At 47.0% G+C, this 26,196-nt stretch overlaps 1 protein-coding gene across 2 annotated transcripts; it reads left to right on the forward strand.

The window, feature by feature from the left end:
- Nucleotides 1-112: 112 nt before the first annotated feature.
- On the forward strand, nucleotides 113-26,195 carry LOC116925774. Of its 2 annotated transcripts, none has more exons than XM_045174746.1 (16): nucleotides 113-315; nucleotides 7,191-7,481; nucleotides 10,099-10,232; nucleotides 10,887-12,560; nucleotides 13,744-17,909; nucleotides 18,921-19,955; nucleotides 20,026-21,399; nucleotides 21,467-22,233; nucleotides 22,305-23,110; nucleotides 24,019-24,209; nucleotides 24,281-24,465; nucleotides 24,532-24,634; nucleotides 24,706-24,867; nucleotides 24,946-25,142; nucleotides 25,209-25,417; nucleotides 25,478-26,195. In XM_045174746.1, the coding sequence occupies exons 1-16, from the start codon at nucleotides 113-115 to the stop codon at nucleotides 25,621-25,623; spliced, it is 11,643 nt and encodes a 3,880-aa protein (XP_045030681.1). In that variant the 3' UTR covers nucleotides 25,624-26,195. The 2 variants fall into 2 exon arrangements, with proteins under 2 accessions (XP_045030681.1, XP_045030682.1); XM_045174747.1 differs by lacking the exon at nucleotides 113-315 and adding an exon at nucleotides 3,762-4,128.
- Nucleotide 26,196: the final 1 nt, after the last annotated feature.

The raw sequence follows: 26,196 nt of genomic DNA on the forward strand, positions 1-26,196 counted from the left end.
GTGATGGTTTCGTTTTTCCACCGGCAGGAGAAAGTGTTGCGCGCAATTCAATTCACATTTGAAAACAATTTCTAATTTTTTTTTTTTTTTTTGCCACCCCCTGCTGCCGGAAATGAAACCCAGTGACGTGGGTCCCGTCGCCTCCACATCACCCAACCGAAAGTGCCGGCATGACGAGAGAGCAAAGCCAACGCCCCAATCTTCCACCGACTACGACATCCCCTGGCGTTCGTACACGGACGAGGAGCGTCTTCACATTCTGACTGTACTGCGTCGCGACGTCCAACTCCGTCACATCGAACTGGAACGCATACGGTAGGACAACATCTTTGCATCTATTTCCTTTTTATTGGGTACTAGTTCCAGTCGAATCTCTCATCCTCAGTCATCCAGCCCCCATGTCCTCCCCCTTTCTGGGGTAGTGTGTATAGGATTAGAGGTTCGTTATGTGTCGTCGCTTAAGTCATTGGAAAAGCTTTTGATTTATATCGTTATCCGCTTGGTGTTGGTGCGCGCACACACACACCAACAGCGGCCGTAGTACAGTGTTTTCATCCGCAAGCCGCAGGGCACACAGCTGCTTTCATATGTATATTATATATCTACTATTTGAGCACACATCCGATGAATCAAAGAATGACGGATTTTTTTCTTTTTTTGGGTTGTTGTATTAGCGAGCAGAATAATAACGAAGAAAAAAAAAATAAAAAGGAGAAATCCCATCAGAAAAAAACAAGTCATAAAAATGGGAATAATAAACGTAGGACTACTATGTGCTATAGAGAGCGTCGTGATCGATGTTTTGACTCCCGACCGAGACTCTGGAAGCCTCCCCCCACCGACCAATGCACGCAAGGCTCCATTTTGTTGGCTCGACCAAGATAATAACGAGAGTTCCCTTTCATCTATAAAGTCCAAGTAAAAACGCAACGTTTTTCTTGGAATCATTTGATTTCAACATCCGCATCTTTGTATTTAGCTAGGGGGAGAGGCTAGGTAGATTACGTCGTAAGTAAGCATCGGTCACGTGTCTTTCATTATTAGGGATGGACCGGGATTTTGTATTTTATTGACGATATTTTTCTTTTTGTAGCTCGCGCTTTTATTAGTTAATCACGAAAAAGCGCACGTGAGTCATTCGTGGTCTGTTACACTATTTCCGATTCTTCGTTTTCGTTTGAGTGCTGTGTGCACATATCCTGTGTGTATCAAACGAAGCCACGCCATTGTGTTGCCCAAAATAATAAGGCGGCGACACTGTTGCATTTTTCTTGCAGTCGCTTTATATTGTCGGCCATTTCGTTCGCTTCACAAAACTAGAAAGGAAAAATGTAATAACTCGTCCAGGTGATGGTGCGGTCGTGCAAACGCAAGAAAAACTCTGTGCTCTTACACACAAAGTATCGTATGATTGGCCCCTTATTTTCCCCATTTTTATTTGTTATTTTTTTGGTGGACCCACACGAATTTTATTTGATGTTGCGTGCGTTACAAAGCAAAAAAAAAAAAGAGAAAAATATAAAAAAAAAAAACGCAAGTCCCGCCAGAGCAGAGACGATTTGACGTCATGGGGTGGTATTATGCAGCACGAAAACTTAAGAGGAACTAGGTCACAAGGCCGCCTACCTTTTCATGTCTTGTTTTCAAAAAAGATGAACGTTGAAAATGTTTTTTTTTTTTTTTTCTCTCTGTCTGGTTGCATTCACGGTCCTTTCGACTCATCTCTTCTTGTTTTGTTTTATTTCACTTGAGTGGCGGTGCTGGGAAGGTGAACAACGGGCGGAGTTTTCTATTGTAGGAAGAACCCCCCCCCGCCCCAAAAAAAAAGAGAGAGAGAGAGAGATCCTTCATTATCACGTCACGACCTTTTTCCTCCATCACCTCGAGGCTCGTTAGCGTATTTTCCCAATGAAAAAAAAAAATAAAAAAAAAATTGGGGAAATGACGACACAGAAAGTACTTGAACTGTATAATATTCACGACATTTTGTGGAGGTGGGGGGGGGGGGTTGTTGGCTCGGTCTAGAAATGTACACTTGTGTATTACACCAATGATGCTCGGCGGTACTTCATTTAGCAAAATGCTGCCGATGTTTATTAGTCCAAATCGGCCCATGATTGTCTGGCTGGGCTTTTCTTTTTCATTGAAAAATAAAAGACACACCTTTTGACCTGCTTTGAAATTCAAAAGGAAAACGGCGACGAAGAAGACATGAACATCTCTTTAGTCCGTGGGCCCCCCCTCTGATTTTTTTTTTTTTTTCAATGTTCCTATCGAAGAAAGAAAGAAAGAAAACCGTCTCTCCTGGCCATTTGAGGGAAAGAAGGGCGGACGACTATAGAAAATAAAAAAAAGAGGGCCGTTAAAGTTATAAAAACGGAACGGAAATCACTTGCTATAAAGACAACAAACAACTCGACATCACAAACAACAACAACGATGAAAACACAGAGCAAGAGATCATGTACTAAAGAAGAGAAGAAGGCGAGAAAATAAATCCTGGCCGGCGCCGCAATGCCTGGCGCCACCATCGACATTTGTCTTGCGAGTGGATGAAATCATCCAAATATCCGCCAACACACTTGAAAAGATAAATTATTGCCAACGGTCTCATTTCTATTTCGCAAGCAACACAAGTGTTTCGCTTTTTACTTCTTCCGGCGCCCATCAACGGATATCCTCCCCCCAAAAAAAAGACAATAAGAATGTCTGAAAAAAAAAAAAGTGGACAATGTACATACCGAAAAAGAAACGGGGGTCATATCGGATTAACAAGCGAAAAAATCCGCACCCTCGGCTGGATTCAACTGACGGTGCGATCAAACCGATAGCTTTTCTCTTTTTTTGTTTTCTTCTATCGCCAACAGCAAGTAGATCCATCTGACCATCAATCCATCATTCTTTCAGAGCTCTACGTGCCGTGTGTACAGGTTACACACCAAGGGGTGGGGTGGAGGGGGATAGGTATGAGGGTGGGGAGGTATTGTCATCTAGCGATTAATACTTTGTAACACAATCATCCATACCGTTCTTATAAGATCCTTCCCTTTTTGTGTGTTTTTGTGTGTTCGGAAGCGATAAAAGAAAAAAAGATACAGAAATGCGTAAAAACTGAGAAACATTCGAAACCTGTGGGAAATTGTTCGAATTTTTTCAAGGAAAAATCTTAAAAAAAAAAAAAAAGAAGGGAGAGAGATGAAATCGACACAGTGAATCGACATTTATTTTTGGGATGGGGGGGGGGTGCTGAAAAGAGAAGAATCTCACGTTGTTTGTTGTTTTGTATGCGTCGTCCGAACCAGTTTTGAATTTCACTATGTACCTTCTATTGATCGAGTACCTCACGGCCCATCGGCATTTTTATTTGTCAATAACGTAACATGTTACAAAAGAGAAATGAAGAGTTTTCACGGAGGGGCGGCCATTATCCACCGCTTGCAATCGAATGCGTCCAAAAATAACGTTGCTCACATTTAGCCCTCACGTAAGGCCCATAACACACAAACAAAACAACAAAAATCGGTGGGCTTTTTTTTTTCTTTTCTATGTCATACGTTTTTGAGGGTGGTAGTGTACGTGTGGTTGGATGGAAATAAAGACAGGTGGGTTGGGCTCTCTACACGTACAGAAATGTGTGTGTGTGTGTGTGTATAAAAGAGAGAGAGAGAGAGAGGGAATAACCGCTGCGGGGCAACTTGCAGCTCCTTTTTTTTTGTGTATTTTTACGAGAGAACTTTAGTTGCTGACTGGTTGCTGGCGTGGCTCTTCTAACAAACGAAGAAGGAAAAGGAATAAAAAAAAAAAAAGGGAGACTCACGCTGCATTCTGATCTTGTCCCTCAGTCAAGCTCGCCAGTGTTTGTCGGCCGCTCCTGCGTGTGTCTCGCTGCTGCCGCTGCACAGCCTCAACAAGAATAGATTTTTTGATTTTGGTTGTTGTTGTTGTTGTTGCTGCTGTTGTTGTGGACTTGGCAAGACATATTTTTGATGTTGTGAGTGCAAATCCGAGACGAATGGCCATCATGTTTTAAAAGCAAACAAGTGCTGGCCCGTTTCATTTGGCTTCGACGATAATCGACGATAACGCACGGGGGATAATTGTTTGACGTCAAGAACAAAGAACTATGAGGTAAAAATGGCGTGAATATTTTTGGTTAGTTTATTTTTTCGTTTGAAAACAACCGAAAATCAATTGTTTCGTGTAAAACCGTTCAACAAGTGGTTTCAAGAAGGAGGACGGGTCTTCTTGCCGTGTGTGTCTGGTTGCTGAGGTCATCCATTAATCTCTGTCTGAAATGTAGCCGAGCTCAGTTGTGCCTCTTTCTTTACCTCTTGCACCGCATCCCTGGCAAAAGGGCAGGAAGTGCGCCCTTGTTGCGGCATTCATTTCTCACTCATTTGGATGTCACTCATTTTGACTGCGTGCACAAATCCAACTGACTTCGATTGAAAAAAAGAAGAACGAGGAGGGGAGCTCGCATAAGACAAGCGAGTTCAACGAATCAGCGAATATTTTTAACCTTAATTTCACCCCCTTCTCGTGTCCCGCTTCTGCTGAATGTCAGACATTCTTTACCTTCTTAAAAAGCGCTCACGTTCTATTGTCCCGAAATGAAGAAGAAACACATTTTCCGCCATTTCTTTAGTCCGAAAGAGAACAACAAAAAAAACGGGTTGTAAATTTTGTTCGTTTGTTTCTTCAAAGGGAACACACACACACACACACGCATTACGTTAAAGGATAAAAGAAAGAAAATGTGTGTTTGTAAACGGTGTTGACATTAATCCGGGTCAACTGTAGCCAAATCAAGAATGGCTGGGGGTAACACCTGGATTGTAACAGTCTCTCGGCCCTTTTTGCTGATTATCTCCCAGTTCAGCCAGTATGAAATGCGAAGACATTCTTTTAAACACAGCTCCCTCTATCGCAATCATTTCTTTTTTTGTTTTTTTGTTTTTTTACGGTTTTCGAAATGAGAAAGGAATGCGGGTTAAACAACTGAAAGAAAATTACTAACTAGTCCCAGCACGAACGACACTCACCGAGTTCGACTCCATGGAACACCTTAATTTTTTTTTTTCTTTTTTGGGTTCTTATTTTTGAAAAATAATGTTAATTAAGGATGACCGTTAACCCAGATTTTTTTGTTTTAGCTTTTTGTTGGATGTAACCCCTTTGACGCCTGTTGCGAGGGCTACGCGTCGTACAGGTGGTGAGGCCCGTGGGCCTTGTGTACCGCAACAACCCGAGGGAGGGAATCTTTGAGTTGTACAGCGGCACGCAAAGGGGGCACGCACGAACGCTGCCATAAGCATCATTCCATAGAGTTCTATTGAATCACGAGAATCAAAAGAGAATCCTTGAACAAGAAGAAAAATGTAGACATGGGGGGGGGGGAGAGAGAGAGAGAGGCCATCTAAACTTGTTGATTGATTCGATTGCGCCATTAAATGTGCGTGAATGGTCCTCTATTTTTTGTTTGGCTTGAAAATAGAATGATCAGCTCTCTCTCTCTCTCTTTGCAGTCTATCTCTTCTCCGCCCTTTTTCTCTGCGGTTCTTCCACCAATACACACAAACAAAGCAAAGATTATTTCACGTATAAGAAACACGGCACACAACCTTGGCCTGCATAAAGTATAAGACAGGTTATACATCGTTAAGAAGAAGGGAACAGAAAATAAGCCGTTTCTTTCTCTTGTTCGTAGCGCATTCACGCTCAACCCAAATGTGAATTACTCTTTACCTCGTTTTTCTTTTCAATATTTTTTCTTTACCCACCCACCGAAAAAAAAAAAGGTGGGGAGGTGGGGCTGTGTTTGACGACAATCGCGCAACGTCTAGGCAAAGTGAAAGTGGCGTATGTTTTTATCATCTTCGTCGTAAATGCTCCGTGTTTGTGCGTACGAGACTCGAACGAAAGGTATGACGCCGTCAATGTTTTTCGAGGTCATCCGAGTCAGCACAGCATCCCACCCAAAGGATTCTTTGCATATAACATTTTTTCTTCTCTTTCTTCTTCTTCTTCTTTCCACTTTTTTTTTTGAATATGCATTTCTTCCGTCTATTCCCATTTGCTTTTTTTTTATTTTCTTTTTCGGGACTTCTGTAAAAGGCGTTTGCATTGTGCGCAGAGTGGGGGATGCAACGGAGTTTTTTTTCTCCTGGACGCCCCGAAGCGACTTTGCAAGTTTGTTTTCAGCTCCCTCGGCTTTTTTTTTTAAATCATTTATTATTCCCTTTTGGGTTTTTTTCTTCTTCTTTTTGCTGGCCGGGCCATCAACCCACGCAAGACGAAAAGAGCGTTCGCATTTTGATCAACTTTGATGATGAAGAAGTTGCCTTGTTCGGTGTCCTGTGTTTGTGGTTATGTGTTTTTAGCTGTGCTTTATATCATTCACGATTGGGCTGATAAGAATAACTTTGAAAAAGAATTTCGAATGGCAAAACAACAATCTGTTTAAATGTTGGATTCATCATGTGCCCTCGAGCGTCCTAAGATGGCCAGCCTCTTCCGTTTAAATCATTTCTTTCTTTCTTTTTCCTCTCTCTCTCTCTTTCTCTCTCGCCCACACGTCATGGTCGTCGGAAAGAGCGAAAGGTGAACATTCGAAAGAATTCCACTTCGAATTGATCTTAGTAAGTACAGACTATAAAAGAGCCAATTCGTTTGGTAATGACGTAATCAGTAATGTAGCAATTCGCAATTTCACGCTGATTCTTGTAAACTGTTCGCGTTGAGTCAAGCGTACGATAATTCTTTGAATGGAGGGGAAACATTGATGTGGTTCCCCATTTCAAGTGCCATCCTCCCCCCCACGGAACGGAATAATGATGTGTTTTTTGGCGGAAGGGCCATATTTGTTTGTCGACCGCGCACACAATGACGTCCGCCAACAGGAAATCGAATCGGAAAGTGTCGATGGATAAGACTGGTATCCCCATTATGCAGCCAGACTGTTGCACAGCCCATCTGTGGGTGTTCCGCCATCGTTGTCGACTAGTGTCGGCGGTTGATGAGAAATATAAAAAAAATACAGTTCCAGGTAGAAGTACACGTGTACCTGAATAGGCCCCTCCAATCTCTGGTAGACCAATCGCAAGTGATTTGATTTGTTCTGTTCACGGTCGATTGAAGATGAGCCTGTTGTCCTTGATTGATGATCTTTTCTCTTGTTTGTGTTTGTTTAGTCGTTTAAAGACGGAGTTGCAGTTTCTGAGGAAGAAAGGCGCCCTGAAGACGTGCACGACAGAGTCTCAGGCGGTGACAATAGCGGCCGGAACAGCAGCGGATCATCACAGCGTCAACGGCCGATGTTGCGCTCGATGTAGGACCGGTCTCGGCCGCATCATCAATCGGGGCGCCCTATGCAAGTCTTGCCGACAGCGCGTCTGCAAAGCCTGTCGTGAATACAATGTGCCAAAAGCTTCCGGTTCCACTGGCGGCACCGACTGGGTCTGCACCGTTTGCTACAAGACAGCGTGAGTACATCCGAAAATAATGAGTCAAAACATGCGCTAATTAAGTCCTTAATATGCGTACATCGGCCCGCTTTGTGTGCTCGGCAAACTTCCTCAATTAGCGGCAGGCAGGCCCTTTAGAAAATGGTGCCGTGCAACGGCTGAATGTCTACCCCCATCGCCGTGTAGTTGAACGCGGCCGCAATTTGAATGGAGCCGATCCGCCAGTTAGACAGAGGAAAGAACAAAGAAGAAAACTCTAGAGGAAATAACGAGTCACGAAAAGCACTCGTCGCGAATGTATCGAACGGATTCCTTTGAACTAACTGATAATTCACGCGCTAACGTGATGGAAAGGTTGGATAACAGGGCCATCAACGAATGATCTGACATTCAAAGTGGCTTCTTTTTGCCTGGCTGCCATTTCACTGCAGTATAGCTAAATGTAAAATTTCTAGTGAAACTCCAATCGGTAGAATCATTTACAAAAAATAAAGAAACCGGTTTTTAAAAATTATTGGTTAAAGGAGAACAACCAACGGAGGTGGCCTTCCCTCTAACGGTTGGCTATCGTTTTTGTTTGCAAGGGAGGGAAGAATGCAGAATAATGTCTTCGGGCTCATTGATCAGCAATTCCTCCACCTACACCAGTCGGGGTAGGCATCAAACTCTCGTTCGTTTTTGCTGATTTAAACCCCCCCCCCCAAAAAAAAAAAAATCAAACTGTCGGGCAGTCAATTTTTCTTTCCCTCTTGTCGTTTCCCAAACGAAAAATTCATTTTCAATTCATCTTCAATTTGTCTATGTACGTGACAGGTAAATCCTACAATGGAATTTTTGTTTTTTTCTGGTTACGTTGCACCGGTTCTCCCTTACCAAACGAAATAATTTTTAAAAAGAATGTGACGGTCAAAATAATAAAATAGAGGAAAGAGAGGGGGAGGCTAAACAGGTCCTGTAGAGGTTACATATTGGCCCGCAGCTCTTCTCCCGTCTGTCTGCCGAATAACGGCGTCATCTCCCGCAGGGTTTTTTCTTTTTTTTTTTTTCTTTCATCTTCACGTTTTTTTTTTCTTTCCAGCAGGTTCTTCAACTTCTTTACAACATAGTGTAATATTTAGTAATATCACGAAGAAGAAGAAGAAGAAGAAACATCTACAGGCCAGGAATGTCTGTAGAGCCTCTTTTCTTTTGTAACAATCAGGGTCAAGTTACGTATCGATTTGTAGGGGATGTTCAGCGGACATTAACCTATTGTTGTCGTCTATTTTTAATCTGGAAAAGAAGAAATTTTAGTTTGATATTAAACAGCTCTTATTAAGAAATTGTAGAAGCTGGGAAATCGTGGCCAGCTTTCTCAGGATCTCTTTGTATGTTGGCGGAACGCGCCCGTTGTCACAGTGCGGAACGCGTTCGTTCGCGCGTGAAATGTGAACATTGAAAAACAAAAGCAAAAAAATGTCAGAAACTCATTTGTCTTGTTGTTTCGGTGGCAGTTTGTCGACATCGGCCGTATCAGGTACTTGGATTCGATAATTATACATGGCCGCGTGAATTTTTATTTTTATTTGGCTTCTTTATGCGAGAAATGGAAAATCACGGCGGCGTGTGAAATTTCCGAATCGTGCTGGACAACTACCGGATTACTAGAGAGGAAAGCCGTTCATAAATATCTTTTAATTTTTTAACCATTTTCTATTTCCCGAAAAGACGGAACTCTCACACAGACCCACACACACACAAAAATTGGGGAAAGAATTTATTTATTTTATTTTTTTTCTACGCCATTCGTTCCAGTAGAAAGAGGGGGGGGGAAAAAATCTCTCTCCAACTCATCCCATCAAAAATAACAAAAAAAAAAAATGGGAATTTTGGTGGAAGCCATTGACTTCGATCGACCGACTGCGCGTTCATTTGTTGTCATAGTTATTGTGTCTGGTCGATGTCCTTCATCACACATTCGGTTAGGACGAGGCCATTATTCACAGTTACGTCGAACTTGCATAGACTTCCCTTACATTTATTCAACTCGATTCAAGAAAAGGAAGTAGACAACAACAACAGCAACAAAAAATCGATCGTTCGATCATGGAAAATGCCACGGCAGCTGCTACGTGCGTACCGCGAAACGAGTGATGGGTGACAACGATTTTTGATCGACGTCCTGAATTCTTTGATCGTCCATTGGCGACATAGCGGTGGTGGAAAGTTCACGTACATCCATCGTTGGTTAGTCGGGATTTTTCTTCTTCTTGCAATCACATCCGCAGAGCATTTGCGGTCGGCCGTTGCGAGATGCGCATACGTTACGCTCGTTAATGCGCGCACACACAAAGTTCCAGGTGGAAAATGAACAAGACAAAAGAATAAAAAAAAGGGAGGAAACGAAACATTTGCCGATATTTCCCACGGTTTAAATTCGTATTTTTTTATATTTCTGTACGTCCTTTCCCTAATAATAAGCACGTACGTCAAACATGTAGGTGCGGACTCGATGACAAGGAAAACTGGCCGTGCGCATGCGCATCAGAATTGAGTCCGTTCGCGAGCCCACGTTTTAATGCGCATGTTTAACAAATGGTTTTCATTCGCATTGGATTCATTTGCGTTTTTCTTTGATTTTCTCGCAAAAAAGCAGATCGGTGGAGGCGGCGACGGGTGAATGGATGAATTCGTTTATACGAAGGCCTAGCCGGCAGCGATTCAGCAAAGATGGGGTCGATGCCGGAGACATTGTGGCCAGAGGCATCCGACGCAGCTGGACAATATCTAGTAAGTACATCGTTTTTCCACTCTGCCCATTCGGGAGGCAAGAAGCCAACGAAGGCGACAATCATCATATTTTTTTTTTAAGTTTGAAATTATAGTAGTCCATTAAAGTTATAAAAAAATTCCACACCGGCCGTAACCGTTTCCCGACTGGAACAGTAACGAGAAAAGACAAAATCTAGATCCTAGACTACGTGGAAACTGAGTGGGGAAAAGCTACGGTCTTAAACGTGATGAATGATGACTAGGTTATTAAAAAACAAAAAAATGCATACAGAAAGAAACGAATTAAATGTGGTACTATATTTAAGAGTTAGAGTTTCCTTTTTTTTTTTGAATTGCATGAAAGAGCGTCAGTGATTATTTATTTAGATCTCCGTTGGTTTCTCTTTGGGGTGTCGAGGCAGAGGCGGACGAGGGTTTCAATGCGTGCGTTACATCTCTTTGTTCTCTTAAACTAATTGGGCATCCGGAAGCACTTGTAATCTCCATTCTCTTTGCCCCCCCCTCTCTCTCTCTCTCTCGGGATTTTTCCTTTTTTGTTTGTTTCATATACCAAAGAGAAGATCTTGATGAATTGACTTGATGGCGTGACTTGGTCTCATTTTCTTAATGTGGTTTCTTCTTTTCTCTTCCGCCGTCTTTCGTGATGCATAGATCCATCCAGCTCCAAAGAGGAGGGAGGCATTTCGGCGGAACGGGTCCAAGTCTACCATCAACAACAGTCACCCCAGCTGCACGGCCAGCGATCGACGATGGGCAAACAACAGCAAGAGCAAGGAGCCAGCAATAAGCCGGCCGCGCCGGACGACGAGAATCGACCGCCTGCCGTCGCAGGAGGAGCAGGAGGAGGAGGCAATGGCGGCCTTGTGTGGGAGCCTCGAGATCCGCCGCTCCAGTACAGCATCATTGCGCATCAGCAGCAACAACAGCAGCCGCCGCCGCAGAATCACGGCGTTGTCAAGTCACGCTTGGAGCCGAGACGCTCGGCCAGCCTTTCCCAGGCCGATTTGGCCACCTACGAAGGGAAAGTGGTCCTTGGCCGTCTTCATCCGCACTCGAGTCAATCACCGCCACGCCCTCCGCCACCGCAAGAGTCGGCGGCGTCGCGTTATCAAGACTATTACGAAACCAAATACGAAAAACCCGTCCGGCGCGGATTAACTCCCGACGTCGGACCGGGCATTGGCCAGCAGCAACCGAGAGGCAGGCCGATTCTACCTGGAATCGATGTCGACACGATTTGGAAATCCAGATGGAGATCGACGTCACCGCCGCCGGCGCCCGTCGACGATTGGCTGCCGATTAAACCGCCTCAACTGGCGTGGGCAAAGCCCGTCCAGCTGCCCCCCATGGTCGAATTGCGGAGTAGCAGAAAGACGTCGCGGATACCTCTGCCCCACAACCCGATGGCCAATCCGATGGCCAGGAGCATGTCGGGCGATATGGATCACATGATTTATCTGGAACGGGACATGCCGGCCGATGCCCGGCTCATGTTCCGCGAGAGGACGCGCAGCATCGACCGAGGCCTGGCGCAGCACCACCACCACAATCAGCAACCGCACCATCCGCATCACCCGCGCATCGCCTACAAGACGTACGAGGAGGAACTGGCCGACTATCACGGCCGGACGGGAAGTGTCGACCGCTTGGCCAGCGGGGGTCATCGAGGCCGGCCGAGAACCATCCGAATGGGCACGCAGAGTCATCAGGTGGGGCGGAGCGTGCCGGCCTCGTTGGAGCGGCGCCACAACGAGGATCGCTCCAGCAGCCGCAGGCGGCCGGAAAGCGGAGATTCCAGCAACTCTTCCGGTACGCGCCAGCAGAGTTCTTCGCGCAGGGGAAGCAGTTCGACGGCCGATGTCAGCAACGATTCCGCCGGCGGCAAGTCGGCCTCTCGCAGCAACAACGTCAATCGTGTCTACATCGACGGCCAGCACCAAGAGCAGGAGCAGGTCGTGTTGCGCAATCCGTCGTCGTCGGCCATCCGCGTCACGATGACGGACACGCGTTCTCTCAAACGGCCGACGAACAACAGAGCCGGCCAACCTCCGACTCATGTGCATCAGATGAACGAGTCGTCGACGATGCCGCGGATGAGCAAACGGCACGGCCTCGCTCAGAGTCCGCACCGGCTGACGGGTGTCGTCCAGCCTCAACACCATCCTCACGCTGGAACAACGACAGTCTATCTGGCTCGAGATCATCAGGAATGGCAGCAAGGCGCGCCGTCCGTTCGCCACCACGCCATCGAGGTGGAGCCGCAGCACAGCGTCTACCGCAACAAGACGACGACCAAGCGGATCAAGACGGACGCCGATGGCCAAGGTAAAAATAGCCAATCTACGTTTATGCATCACCGTCGTCCCCACGCTGTCCATTCTCAGCTGCCGCTCTTATTCTTTCACTTGTCACCCATCCAGCAGACAGTTTTATAATCACTTGAACGTTTGCAACGCTTCATTAATACTAGCCGTTCCGGATGCTTTTTGTTTTGTTTCCTTTTTTAATTCCTTCCCTTTTAAATCTGCACTTGGCATATTATTCCGCACGTTGATTTTTTTTTTCACTGAACCCTTTTCCTGATAAAAATACACGCGACTCACGATTTCCTGTTTGGCCTCCTACGCTTCTGCTTCGTTTAACAATTCGAACAAACGAAAAATGTTCGTCTTCTTCTGTTTTTCTCCACTTTTTAATTCGACCCGATTCTTTGTGATGGCTCTTGCTCGACTCGTGAAAATGTGTGTGTGCGTGATTGCGCTTCTGCTATTGGACTTTTCATTTTTTTTTGCTTTTTGCTGAATATGTTTGCGCGTGTCACGGATTAGCTGCCTTCTCTTCTCTGTCCAATTCCTAACCCCCCCTCTTTTTTTTTTTTTTTAATTTTTTTTTTCATCTTTTCGGAATTTTTCTATGTTCGATGACAGACGTGACTGGACACTAATCCTTCTTCAAAGCCGGAACTGTGTGAAAATCCCTTTCGTTGTGTTTCCTGTTTCTTCTCTTTCAAACCAAAAATCTCTTGGCAATTGATTGCTAACACTTACTTACTACTACCATGACAACAACTGCTGCCATCCACCGCTGCGCGTCCTCTTCCTTATCATCTTCTACATGATAGACTCACACACACACGCGCAAAATTTAATTAAACAAAAAATAATACAAACATCATCAAAAAAAAAACCAAACTGGCGAAAGGAGACACGGGTTGTTGGGCGCTTTATTATTTTCCCTTCCCCTTTCCATTTCACTCTTGTTTACAACGGTGTGCCCTCGTTGGTCGTGAATGATTGCTGACATGACCAAGACAAAAAAAAAGGGAAAAAATCGATTCGAAACAATCGATTGTTCCAAATCATCAAACCGAATCGCCGTTCTATATCAATTCGTGTGTTTGTTTTGTTTTTGTTTGTTTTTTTCGTTTGATTGTCCCGATATTGATATGCCGGCCGATTCCGTACACACACACACACGTATATATAAAAAAAATGAAATCAAATAAAAGGTCAAAAGCCATCGATCAAGAAGGCCGTCGTCAGTCCAATCAAGAGGACAACAACGCGGACAACGGAGGATAGAATAACGGTGACGAAAGAAGTGAGAGAAGTGAGTAACTCGGCGGCCAATCCGTCAAGAGTCGCGACGGTAGCGCCCATGTCGATTGTGACGGCCGAACCGGCCCAAATCGTCGTCGATTACGGCGACGGACGTGATGAAGAGGAGGAAGGATCGGTGGTGACGATGATGCAAGACGCGTCAGTTCAAACCAGCGAGACGGGCCAAGATGATCAGGAAACGGATGACGAACGAAGTGACGTGACGGTTCAACAGAGAAGACCTCCGCCAGAGGAGGCAGGGGCTAGAGGTGTAGGCGGATCGGACGAATCCGATGGCACCAACGAAGAGATTTCTCTTTGCACAAAAAGGACTCATCGCGAACAGCAATCGAGTGAGCAGAGAACCGTGACGGCCCAGAGTCAAACGTATCCCAACAGTAGCGACACGGCCAGCGACATCGGTGGCCTGCTGGACAGCGACAAAATGCATCCGGAAGGCGACGATTACAAGATCGTTTTCATCAGTTCCGATTCGTCCAAGTCGGGCGATTCGCTAGAAGGCAGTTTCGATAACGACACGATGGGCATTGATCAAATGCACAGCCATTCCCGGCAGACGTGCCGTTCCAGCAGTGTGCACGATTCAGAGTCGGCGGCCGGATTTATCGACGAGAGTGATTGGGATTTTTTCGCCGCTAGAGGGCAGCAGCAGCCACAACCGCCTATTGCTGCCGTACCTATCCAGCATCAACAACAACAACAACAGTTACCCGAACAACTGCAACAACAAGCGGCTAAACCAGCATTACCAGTCACTGTCACTGCCAACACGGGCACTTGTTCCAGTTCCGGTTCGGCTATCGTTCGTCTACGCGGCGTAACGACCACGGATGACAGCAGTCAACGGTCGTCGTTCGGTATCGAGTCGCCCAGGACGTTCATGATGGACGATTTCAACTACGGCTGGACGAGTGTGGATGAAACAGTCAGTCAGCGCGGGTCGACCATCGACGATTGTTTACCTTGGACCAGCATGGTCACCTACGCCTCCCGCCAAGTGCAGACCGATTTCGACGCCAGTAGTGTCAGCGTGGATTTTGAAGCCGAAACGTTCAATTCTGAATACGAGAGCATGAGCCATTTCATCAGAGATGGACCACCTCCGCCACCTCCTCCTCCTCATCACATGATGACCGAACATTTCGTACCCATTTGGCAAGTGCCAGCCAGTTCGCGTTCCAGCACTCACAGCCTGCACTCGCTTCTGAGTGAAACGACTGCGACAAATCAGAGCTCTGCAGGTGGTGGTAAACTTCGGAGCTATTTCAGCCGTTCTGATTCCAAAAGATCTAGCGGCGAACGTTCGGTTGAAGAGCTCAGCTATCACGACCACATTCTCTCGCTTGAACCTACCAGCAACAGCTTTATTTCCAGCTTGTATTCTCCCGAAGGAATGGCTCTGCCGGGTTTCCAGGAGTATCGCGATCGAATCTTCACCGAAATCCAGGCTTACACAGCCAAAGGTGACTGGAACTTGACGAATGCCATGTCTTCTCCGCCGGTCCCCAGTTCGCCAGAGCTACTGCGTAATACGACACTGCGGCAGGGCAATGGCCGACCGGGCAGTGCTAGTAATTCCAGTTGGCTAGCCGGCCCCCTGTTGGGCAAAATCAACAACACCTATCGAATTCGACCGACAGGTTCGCGAGTTGCGGTTGCTCCGGCCGCCAAGAGGTGGCGCGGCAATGCCTCTGGTGACATTTCGCCGCCAGCTGTTCATGCAAGCGAAGTTTCAGCATCTGCGCCACGAATCGAGTCAGTACACCTGAGTCAGCAGTGTAGCCACGCTTTACCCGACCAGCAGCTTCGCACTAGAGAAGAAAACGGACACTTTCACTTGAACGGTCAGAAGGGCAATCACGCCAGTCGACCAAGCACCAGCACCAACGCCAACAACATTCGTCTTCCATCTCCATCTTCGCGAGTAGAAAGTCGTGTTAGTGCAGCCGTAGTGGCCCAATCGATACAAAGCAGTGCCACCCCCATTGATAATCAAAGCACAACGTTCGTGACAGTGAATCAGCTTCCAACAGAGGAGGTAACACTGCCAGCCCATTCCAGTTCTTCCCAGCAGAGCTATACCAGTGATCATTCTCTGCTGTGTGTAGCAGAAGCTGGTGCTAACACATCGGCGCAAGCAGGTCCAAGCCTTCAACGAAATCTGTCCAGTCAACAAGCTCAAGTGGTTGAAAGTAGTCCACCTTGGAAATCTGGGCCACCTCATCGTACACAAACACCTCCACCCCCACTCCCACCAGCAGCAGCTGTTGGCGACCATTCATCGTCGCCACTGTCTTCAGCCATCGACGGCTCAGTGGCCATCGTCGCCAAAACGAGTAGCAATGCTGTCAACGCTGGGGGCCCGCAATGCCCCCCTTTCCCCTCGTCGGTCGCCAGTGGCAGCGCCGCCGCCGAAGAGCCGATGGAGATTCACGACGACGACGATGTAATCAGCCATTGTTGTGCTCCGCCGCTGCTCTCAGCCGCTTCCTGCCACCAGCCCCACATGCACAGCCCTCAGGCGTCCCTACCGCCGCCAGAATCAGCTGGCCTTGATTCCCCTCTTCCTACTCCTCCGACACTACTACTATCGCCGCCCCTTTCTCCTGGCCCAGTTGAAGCACTCACCGAAACGTCTGACGGCAAAAACGAAGACGAAAAAGAAGAGGACATTGCCCAAGTCCAGGCTGAGTGTCCGTTCAACGTCACGCCTCATTTATATTCCGTCAACGGACACGAAGAAGATGATGGAAATAAAGAAGGAAAGGAAGTTGAATCCTTTGTTGCGGCCACCACCGCCGCCACCCAACCGAAAGGGGTAGAAATAATACGGTCAGTTGTGCTACATCCCAGTGACACAACTCTGGTAGCCTCAGGTGCTTCTTTCGTCGGCCCGAGAGCTCCCTGGCAGCAACACGAGCAAGACGTAACGGCAAACGACAACCACGACGACGAACAGGCTCACGGTGCGGCCAACCAAGGAGGAAAAACAGTCGAAAGCAACGCCATGTCCAGCCCGGAACGGGCTTCTTCGTCGTCGTCTCTGTTGACGCCGCCATCCAGCAGCAACAGCAGCTCTCGTTTCCAAGTCTTGGCAGCCGAATTGTCTTCTTCCCCTGCTGGCCTTACTCACAACGAAGGCAGGGGTCGGCCACTTCGCTTCTTGAGCTCCGATTCGGATGTGACGGAAACGACTAGCGGTGACGATGACAGTAGCAACGGGGCCGGTGGCGGATTCGACACAGATTCCCAGCAGGAGACCGTTCTAGAGGGTCTCAACAGTGCCGCCTACAACGACTTGCGTCAGTTCGCCATCAAACAATCGAGCAGCCAAAAGGAAGTGGCTGCGACCGTTGCCAATCCAGTTGCACTGGATCCGCAATCGGACACGGACAGTTCCAGTTCCATTAGCAGCCAACAACCTCCAGCGAAACGAAGCAGCGGTGGTGAAAGCAGTGTCACTGCATCGCCCGTCCTTAGCGACGGCCGGCTAACTCCGCGCAGACAGTACACCAGCTACGTTCTCATCAAGGGTGGCAATAGCGGAAAGACGAGCAGCGGAAGTAGCAGCGATCACGTTATCAGCGACGATGAGAGCGGCGTGACCGTCACCCTTTCCCGAGAGCCCGTCACGGCGGCGTGTGTCGTCGAGGTCCCAGCGCCGTCACCTACGCTAGCTGATTGGACGGCCGGAGAAGGAGGCGGAAGCGATTCGGAAACGAATGAAGAATCGGGCTCCTGTGTCACGATATCTGGCAATGGTGTACTGACGGATCACGATTTAGCTACCAGCGACGAAGATGATATGAACAGCGAAACAAATGGCATGTCGTCGAAATTAGCTAAATATTTTACGTATGAACTGGAATCTACCGCTGGCTACACGGCCGATAATTCCGCCCGCAAACAACCGATCGTTCACCGCAATCCAATTGAAATGCGATCTCCTTCTTCACCTGATCCTTATAACGGCCTTCACGATCGAGAAGAACTGGACGAAGAAGAAGAAGAAGAAGTCAGCCTTACTTCTATAGAAGATCAAGACGCGTCTCAGGTAAAATGTCATTAGTTTTGGTTGAAAGTATATTTTAGGCGATCAAATTCACTTCATTTTTTTTGCTTGGATGTTTGCCTCGCACTCGAATTGCATGCCAAAGGCTTAAGGTTCAAATCTAGCTTTAGAAATATAACTATATTAAATGCAATTGCTGATTTTTCTAACGCAAAGCATAGTTACCACTTACTCGACTATTTGATACGGTGTAGTATTAAGTTACTTTAATTTACGATAAACTAAAGTAATATTACATCATACTTAAATGTAAATTAAAAAGTATAACAGGCTAGTAGAGCAACATTGGATAGTTGTGAGGGTAAGCTGCTAGGAAATGAACTCTAAGGTTGATGGATCAAATCTAGCTGAAGGATTCATTTTATTCTTCATTACTATTTAGTAATTGTATTTTTCTTGACTGTATTTTACAATACAGACTTAAAGTATACAGTAAGTTCACTTTACTACATTGGATTGATTTTACCAATGTAAATATGAATATTAGAAGTTATGATATTTGTCCCTTTGTTGAGCGTTATACTTCATACAAATTGTATTTAAATATCAAGTATGAATTAACATAGAATTATATTTATGAAAAACGAAAATTTGATTGATTTATGTGAAACATGCAACCCTGAAGTGTTTCAAGTTGCAGACGATAACTCTTGATCATTGTAGTTCGATCGGTTGTGACAAGTTGAAGTATGTATAGTATAATCCATAATTTGGATAAGAAAAACTTGTTTAGGTAATCATTTGTGCGTTTAATTGTTTCATTTTTTAGTTAGCTTAACTAATAATTTAATTATTATCCAGTAGAATTAAAGATAAGTCTATTTTACCATAGCACTTATAGTGTACCTACGTTTTACTTTTACTCTACCCACCCAAAACCCCTGTTTTGCCTCATTTCAACCTTGCTGTTAACTAGAGTTAAGTGAATTAAGTTGAGCTAAGGGAATTTGGTCGAATAAAATGCACTTTTACCTTAACTAATGTTTATTACAGTCTCACAGCCTGGAACAAGAGACGCTGCAGTACGAATCCGATCCCTCCGATTCGCGTTTGGATTCCATCGGTGACGACGGAGAGTCCCTGTATTCCGAGTCTGGAGCCTCTTCAGGAGACGAAGTCTACATGGATCAAGAGGAAGAGCTACGAGGCTACAACCAACGAGCCATCGACTTCACTTTGCATACGATCCTAGAGGAGAGCTGCGAGGAGAGCGATGGCGGGGAAAGGAGATCACGAACGGGCGGGGACAAGAGAATGACCAGCAAAGAGCCTTCCGAACTGGAAAAGTATTTCACTCAAGGCCTCGGGTCCAACTCGAACGCTGGTGGCCACGATCAGGATGGCACCGGTGCCAAAAGGAGGACGAGTTTCGCCAACGAAGAGAGCGAATACAGCGATACATTCTCTGAGACGTCCAGTTCGATTTACTCGGAAGGCAGAAGCGGTGGCGAAGAAGAAGATGAAACCGATCCGGTTGAGTTGGCGTCATCACGTCTGGAAAAATATTTCCGCACCAACTTTCTTGGTCTGGAAGGTGCCGGTGGTCACGGCAACAGAGCAGAAATGTTGGGCCAGACAGGAAACAACACCTCTTCAGATGGAAGCGAAAGTGTTGGCAGCGACAGCGAAGGGCATCCAAGCCCGGAGCAGCAACGCCGCAAGAAGGTGATGAAGACGCGCGGCCTAAGAGGACAACAGATGCAAGCCGCAGATTGGAGCCGATCGAGTCTTGTTGGTAGCGACCTCGATGACGGTGGCCAATCCGACAGTCTCTCGACAGATCCCGATTCTCTACCGCTGGACAGCCTTCACCATCATTCGTTGTCCTCGTCTCCATCCGTAGATGACGACGACGAAGAGGAGGACGACGATGAAGAAGAGGAGGAGGAAGAGATTGTCATGGAGAAAACGGACGGCCAGTTTGATACCATCAAACGTCGCAAGAAGAAGCGCACCGCCGGCGAATCGAATCAGCAAGCCGTGGAGAAGCAGATCGCCATCATAGAGGATCAGGCATCTTTGCAGCAGGTGAAACATTGATTTTTAGCACGCATGGATGAGACGGACAGATTCATTACTCTACTCTTTGACTGGATAGGCTGACGTTGTTACCGCTGACGATATGGAAAAGACCCTGGAAACTGTCAATGACCAAATGAAGAATCCTCAAGTGCCTCCACCGGCCGTCGTTGTCGATGAAATTCAAGCTGCCGCCGTTGCTGTCGCTGCTGCACCTGCATCCGCCAGCGGATTGGATCCCAATTGTCCGCGCAAGTATCAGAGCCGCGACAGCGGCTTCGTTGGCAGTTGTGACGACCTACTCAGCGATTCGCAAAAGAGCATCCGTCAACGGTTGTCATCCGAATCGGGTGGCAGTTCAGATGGAGTCACTGACGAAAAAACGAAGAAAACCGCAGCTGCATTGGCACCGTCGGTCGACAATGATTTCGCTGGATCGAACACGACGTTGGTTAACAAACCAGACGAAAGTGATTCTAAATCGGGCAAAAGTGTGGGCAGCAGCGGCTCTTCCGGCGATCACGGAGGCTCGCTGACTTCCACTTCGCAATCGTCGAAGAGTGGCAAACTCAGCCGAAAGGATAGCTTCAACAACTGGAGCTCAGACGAAGAAACGAATCTAATGATGAACAAAATGCGAGCCTTTTTTCGCAACATGGTTTCCGGCGGAGTGAACAATGACAGCGGCAGCGAGAAAGTCAAGCCACCGCAGTTAGTCGTCTTCGAAACGGAATTGACTCGCCTGATGAAATCAGTTCCGGGCATCAACGATCAACAAGTCAAAGAAATTGTCGAGTACCTGAGTAGCGAGGACACGTGGAGTGATAGTTACGATTCGTCTGACTACACCAGCAGCGATCTAGAAGCGGCCGGAGCCGTGCTGGAACAAACGACTTTACTTCCCGAGCTTCTCGGCGGTAACGACAGGTCAGATCTCCAACAACAAATATCAGCCAGCTGTCAGGAAATCATCGAGAAGTTCGATCTGGACCGCAGCCCTGATGGGTCACATATGCAAATCAACGCCGTCGGATCAGCCCCGTGGCTTCATATGGGACAAGTCGACGATGCCAGCAACTCTCTTAACAAAGAAACTGCCTTCGTTTACCAACGACTTGTAAATTCTCTAATGCGTTTGAACAGTGGGCCGAAACAGCCCGCCACAAGCACAACGCCGTCATCAGTGGCACCTGCCACAGCTGGACCAAGCTCAGAGGATGCTTCCACTAGCCAACAACAGCCGCATCAAAACTCGCCGCCTATGATTGCTAAAGTATTGCATCACATTGGTAACCGTCTGGTGGCATTAATGCACGAAGTCTCAGCCAGCAGCCCGGACACGACTTCGCATTCCGGCAGCCTGGACGAAGATGCACAATCCGCCAGTCGTTTGAAAGAACTCCGATTGGCTGCTCATTTTGAACCGGTCACCTCCAGTCCACGTTTGCCAAAGGTAAGTCACCTAAGCCCTGGTTCGACACATGTTCAACTAGATAATCAAATGTTTCTTGACTTTTAAGGTCGGCCGTCTTTATGTCAGCAACAAGGAACATCATAGCTGCTCTGACGATAAACGCTCGCTGTCCACCAGCATCGATTCGGAAGACACACCCACAGATACCGAACAGTCGCCTGATTCGTCTGACGACAGCCGGAATCGTAAAAAGAATGGAGATACTTCCAACAGTAACATCAAGTTCGGTTTCGAGAGCTTGCACAGTTACGAAAAGCGGATGTCGTCGTCGCTGCCTCCTCAATTAGTAGCGATTGAGCCACAACAACAACAGCAGCAACAACAACAACAACCCCGTAGTAGCAGCAGCAGCCTCCGTGGAGATGGATTCGCTTCTCTTCCGGAGGAGATCAGCCGCAGCAGTGGTAGTTTCATTAGCGGAGGCTCTCGCAGTGTCAAAGCTCGTTTGGCCGAACGAGCCCGAACACTGGAGGCTGAACGAAGGCGGATGGCTGAGGAGCAACAGCAACAACAGCAACAGCAGTTGCAAGAAATGAGCATCTCAGCCGCTGCGGCCGTTGCCAGCGCTTCGGTTGTCGAAGAAGATCCAGCCGATGAGGACCGATTTTACAAGAAAGCTCGCAAGCTTCCTCGTTTCTCGCTCTTTGCCCGGACGTCACGGGACAGTGTCACCAGGGATGCCCTCCAGTCATCCAGCAGCGGTGTCTCTGACATTGCCGAAGAGAAAGAAGACGAATTTTCCGGCTGGCGTAGTAGCTTTGAATCGGCTATTGCAGCCGATTCACGGACGAAGCTCTCATTAGAAGCCAAACGGTACGTTCCAATTGCAATGCTCCATTTTGTTTCGCTGTTCGTGTGTAAAACTTTGATTTTTGTTTTGACAGGCGGAGTGCCGGATCGGCTTCATCGAGTGAGCTGTTTGCAAGCACGGGCGAGTTGCTAGACAGAGATTCTTCACGCGGATTGCGTGTCCGCGGTGCCTCAGCCGGCCACTCGTCCAAGTTCTCGCTTCCGAACCTTCTCGAGAGAGATGCTGTGCGGATGGCCCGAGAACGTGACAGAGAGCGGTCAGCCAGTAGCGACGTCTTGCTCTCAACTTCGCCAGCAGCCAGCAGCGCCATACTTTCCAGCGTTGCCGACCACCAGCAAAGCGGAGATGCGGAGGACGAAGATGGCGCATGGGACCGGTTGGTAATCACTCGCCTTTCCTCGAAACGCCGTTCCAGCGTGCCCGACACGAGGGAGGAACGAGGGAGCGCCGAAGCATCCGAACCGCGATCCACAACCTTGCCGCGCAGCGCCACCGCATTGAGCGCCGTGGAGAACGAACTCGACTTGGGATCGAGCTCGTCACCGTCCATTTCCGTCTCAACGGCCGGTGTCAAGAAATCACTTTCGCTCTTACTGAGCCACACGACCACCAATTCCGCATCGGAGACGAGCCTAAACACGTCGAACGATGCCACACCGGTCCGTTCGGCCCGTTACAGGCCTCCTGGATTCAGAAGCCATACGTCAGCATCACCACATAACCACCAAGTGGAAACCATCCCCAAAACTCCTCAGCGCAGTAGTACACCTCAACGTGCTCCGTCTGCCCCCAGGCTGGGTGTCGAATCGGTCACTCCGCGTTCGTCAGGATCGGCGGCCTCGTTATCCAGTCGTCGGAACGTTCGTTCCATGCTAGCAGGTAAATGTAGTGAACATTTCTTTTTCCACGAAACAGCTGGCGTGCGCGTTTGTTTGCGGTTGCCGAATTCGTTCGACAGATGTTCCACGCCAAATTAACCACAGCGTCTTTTCCTTCTTTGGAATTGAGAGATTTCGTAGCCGTGGGAATCACTGCTAAACTTTCTAAGACGCAATCTACTTGTTCTCTACGTTTATTGATCAATCAAGGTGTTCTTTCCCCCCTGCAGGAATAACAATTTCCGCTCATGCGCTCACGTCGTTGCGTCTCACGTTATTCTAACCTCGCGGGCTTCCGTTTGTTGAATTTTAAACAATAGCGTTGTGAAAGAGGAATGGGAGGTTGACCAACATGACAAATAACACGAAACGAAACTGTAGTTTGTGCCCACCCCTTTCCCGGCTTAGACTTTCCGACCTTGTGAGACGTTTGACAAAATGGAAAGAAACCGCCGTGCGGTTTGAAAGACCTGAATTTTCGGCGATTATAACTTTGGCTTGGAAATTTGGTTTCCTGTACCGTGAATGATAATGCCAGTCGGCTCAAGCAGGCGGAAACGGTTTCTTGAAATGGTGTTAGTTTTCGGTGTCAGTCATACTGAAATGACTTACAAGACGTTTACTCAAGAGTCTTCGGAGTCGCCTCCTCGTACGTGGAAAGATTTGTTTTACAAATATTGTTGTTGCTGTTGCGCACGCCATAACAAGGCCAATGACTGTGAGGCTGTTACTGTTCGGATGCGATCCCGCAAAAGAGTTTCGCAAACGGAAGAAACGGGGCAATCGTCAGAGCAAACCAAGCGTCGTCATGGGCGTTATTACAAGTATCGATTGCGTTTGTGTTTGGCAAGTTTATTTTGAATGTTTTATTTAATGGACCGCGTGTTGTTTTTCTATCGTTTTTCATAGATGAGAGGAGAGAACCTTACTCGTCGAGTCCTTCCTTTGTTCGGGAGGGATTACGGACGAGCGTGGCCAGCAGTGCAGCTAGCGGAGAGTCCTTCTCCAGCGTATCGGCGTCCGATACGCTGGAAGATAGCGAATTATCCGTCACGACAGTCAATAATAAATCCCGCAGTGCTTCTCTCTCCGCACTTGGCGTAAGTATCTACTTGATCGTTCATTAATCTCTCCTGAATTAACACTCCTGAATTGTTTGCTTAACTTATAGACTCGCAGCGATTCTATGGCCAGTGTCTACTCGGCTGCAGGTGAGGCCCGTTACGGTACAGTGGCCGTCCGTGGAGAGATCCAATTTGGTTTGCATTACAATTACCGCCAGACTGCCCTAGAAGTTTTCGTGAAGCAGTGCAAAGACCTGGCGCCTGTTGACACTAAGCGAAATCGATCAGATCCGTATGACCAAAGCTCAGGAATGCGTACGATTCGTTTTTCTAATTGATGTCTGTCTAATTCCAACAGGTATGCTAAGGTCTATCTGTTACCTGACCGTTCTAAGAGCGGTAAACGAAAGACCAAAGTCAAGAAACACACTCTTTCCCCAATGTTTGAAGAAAATTTAAAGGCAAAATATTTTATTTTTGTTTAACGTACTTTGGAAATATTTTAAAAACATCTTGCCTGTTTTGTTCTTAGTTTACAACGTCGCTTTCCGACTTGGAGAATCGAACACTGTGGCTAACCGTTTGGCATAGTGATATGTTCGGTCGCAATGATTTCCTCGGTGAAGTCACTTTGCCGCTTGCAGGGCGAATCTTTGACGACCCGACACCGCATTGGTATCAACTCCAAGAACGGGTAATAACCAAATTTAATAGAAAATCCACCATTTTGCCATTGAAAACGATCGGCCATGTATTGCGTTTTCTTATATAGTCTGAAATGATTGAGGATTCCGGAGTGATGCCGTTTTACCGCGGCGATATGATTGTTGCCCTCAAATACATCCCGGGTGAATCCTCGCCGACCAAAAGAACAAAGAAATCTAAAGGAGCTCTTCACGTAATTGTTAAAGAAGCCAAAGGCCTTATCCCCGCTAGACCCAACGGAAACATTGATGCTTTGTGCAAAGGGTAGGTTATTTACCGATGACGCAGTTCGTAAACGGAAAACGTCAGTTTCAAGTATTGTTCTCATAGGACACTTCTGCCCGAAAAGGGTAAACCGACGAAACACAAGACGAGCATTTGTCGTAGGACGTCGAATCCTGTGTGGAACTGCAGGTTCATTTTCGACGATATTTCTCATCAAGAACTAAAAGAGCGTGCCTTAGAATTGGACATTTGGAATCATGACCGATTAGCTACCAAAGAGTTTCTTGGCGGACTGAGACTCAACCTTGGCACTGGTGTGAAATTCTATCAAGTTTTCCCTGCCGTATTTGGTTTATAATGTTACACTGTTTCAGGTTTGTTCCAAGGAAAACCAGTAGAGTGGATGGATGCCAGCGGCAAAGAAGTAACGCTCTGGCAAAGTGTCGTTGAACGTGCTGGATTGTGGGTAGAGGGTTCCGTGCCCTTGCGCACAGCGATGGAGCGTCCATCTGGCGAGTAGAAACACTACGGGTACATCGAAGAAACAAGACATTTTCAGACGCAGTAAAGTGTCCTACAAATCCCGTGGCTCATGCCTATAACAAGTGGACACATGAAGATTGGGCTTTAGAAGAAACGACCGTTGAATATTCCCCGTGCGAAACATTCCATTCGCAAATAATAGTGAAAAAGACAATATTGCATTCCGCATCCATTATTCCAAAGCCTTATCAAGAAAAACAGTTTCAGCGTTCGTCACGGTTAACGAATAATAAGTGAATTAGCAATGCAACGTCCGCGAGCTGTTTTACATTAAAGCCTGTTCTTGTTGTACATAATGATGCGAAAAATGTGGTCGTGCCATTTGCAATATTTCCAACTTCCATCCGTTTTGCTATGACATTTACATTTATACTTCCTAATGGAGATATTCCTCACGTCTAACCGATGTTTTTGCCTCTTCAGCTCCCCTCAACCAGAAACTTTTGTGCCCCCCTTTTTCTCGACGTACGCTCTGTGATGGTGATTAATATTTGTTTGTTTGTTTTTGTTTTTTTTTCAGAATATATTTATGTAAATTTGTCCAGAGTTT

Source organism: Daphnia magna, linkage group LG6 (genome assembly GCF_020631705.1).
Source record: "Daphnia magna isolate NIES linkage group LG6, ASM2063170v1.1, whole genome shotgun sequence".
Lineage (NCBI taxonomy): Eukaryota > Metazoa > Arthropoda > Branchiopoda > Diplostraca > Daphniidae > Daphnia > Daphnia magna.

Coding starts and splice junctions, on each gene's coding strand:
- LOC116925774 (XM_045174746.1), top strand. CDS start 113: ATGAAACCCAGTGACGTGGGTCCCGTCGCCTCCACATCACCCAACCGA. Junction 21,400..21,466: donor CCAGTCCACGTTTGCCAAAG/GTAAGTCACCTA, acceptor TTGACTTTTAAG/GTCGGCCGTCTTTATGTCAG. Junction 24,868..24,945: donor GGTATCAACTCCAAGAACGG/GTAATAACCAAA, acceptor TTTCTTATATAG/TCTGAAATGATTGAGGATTC.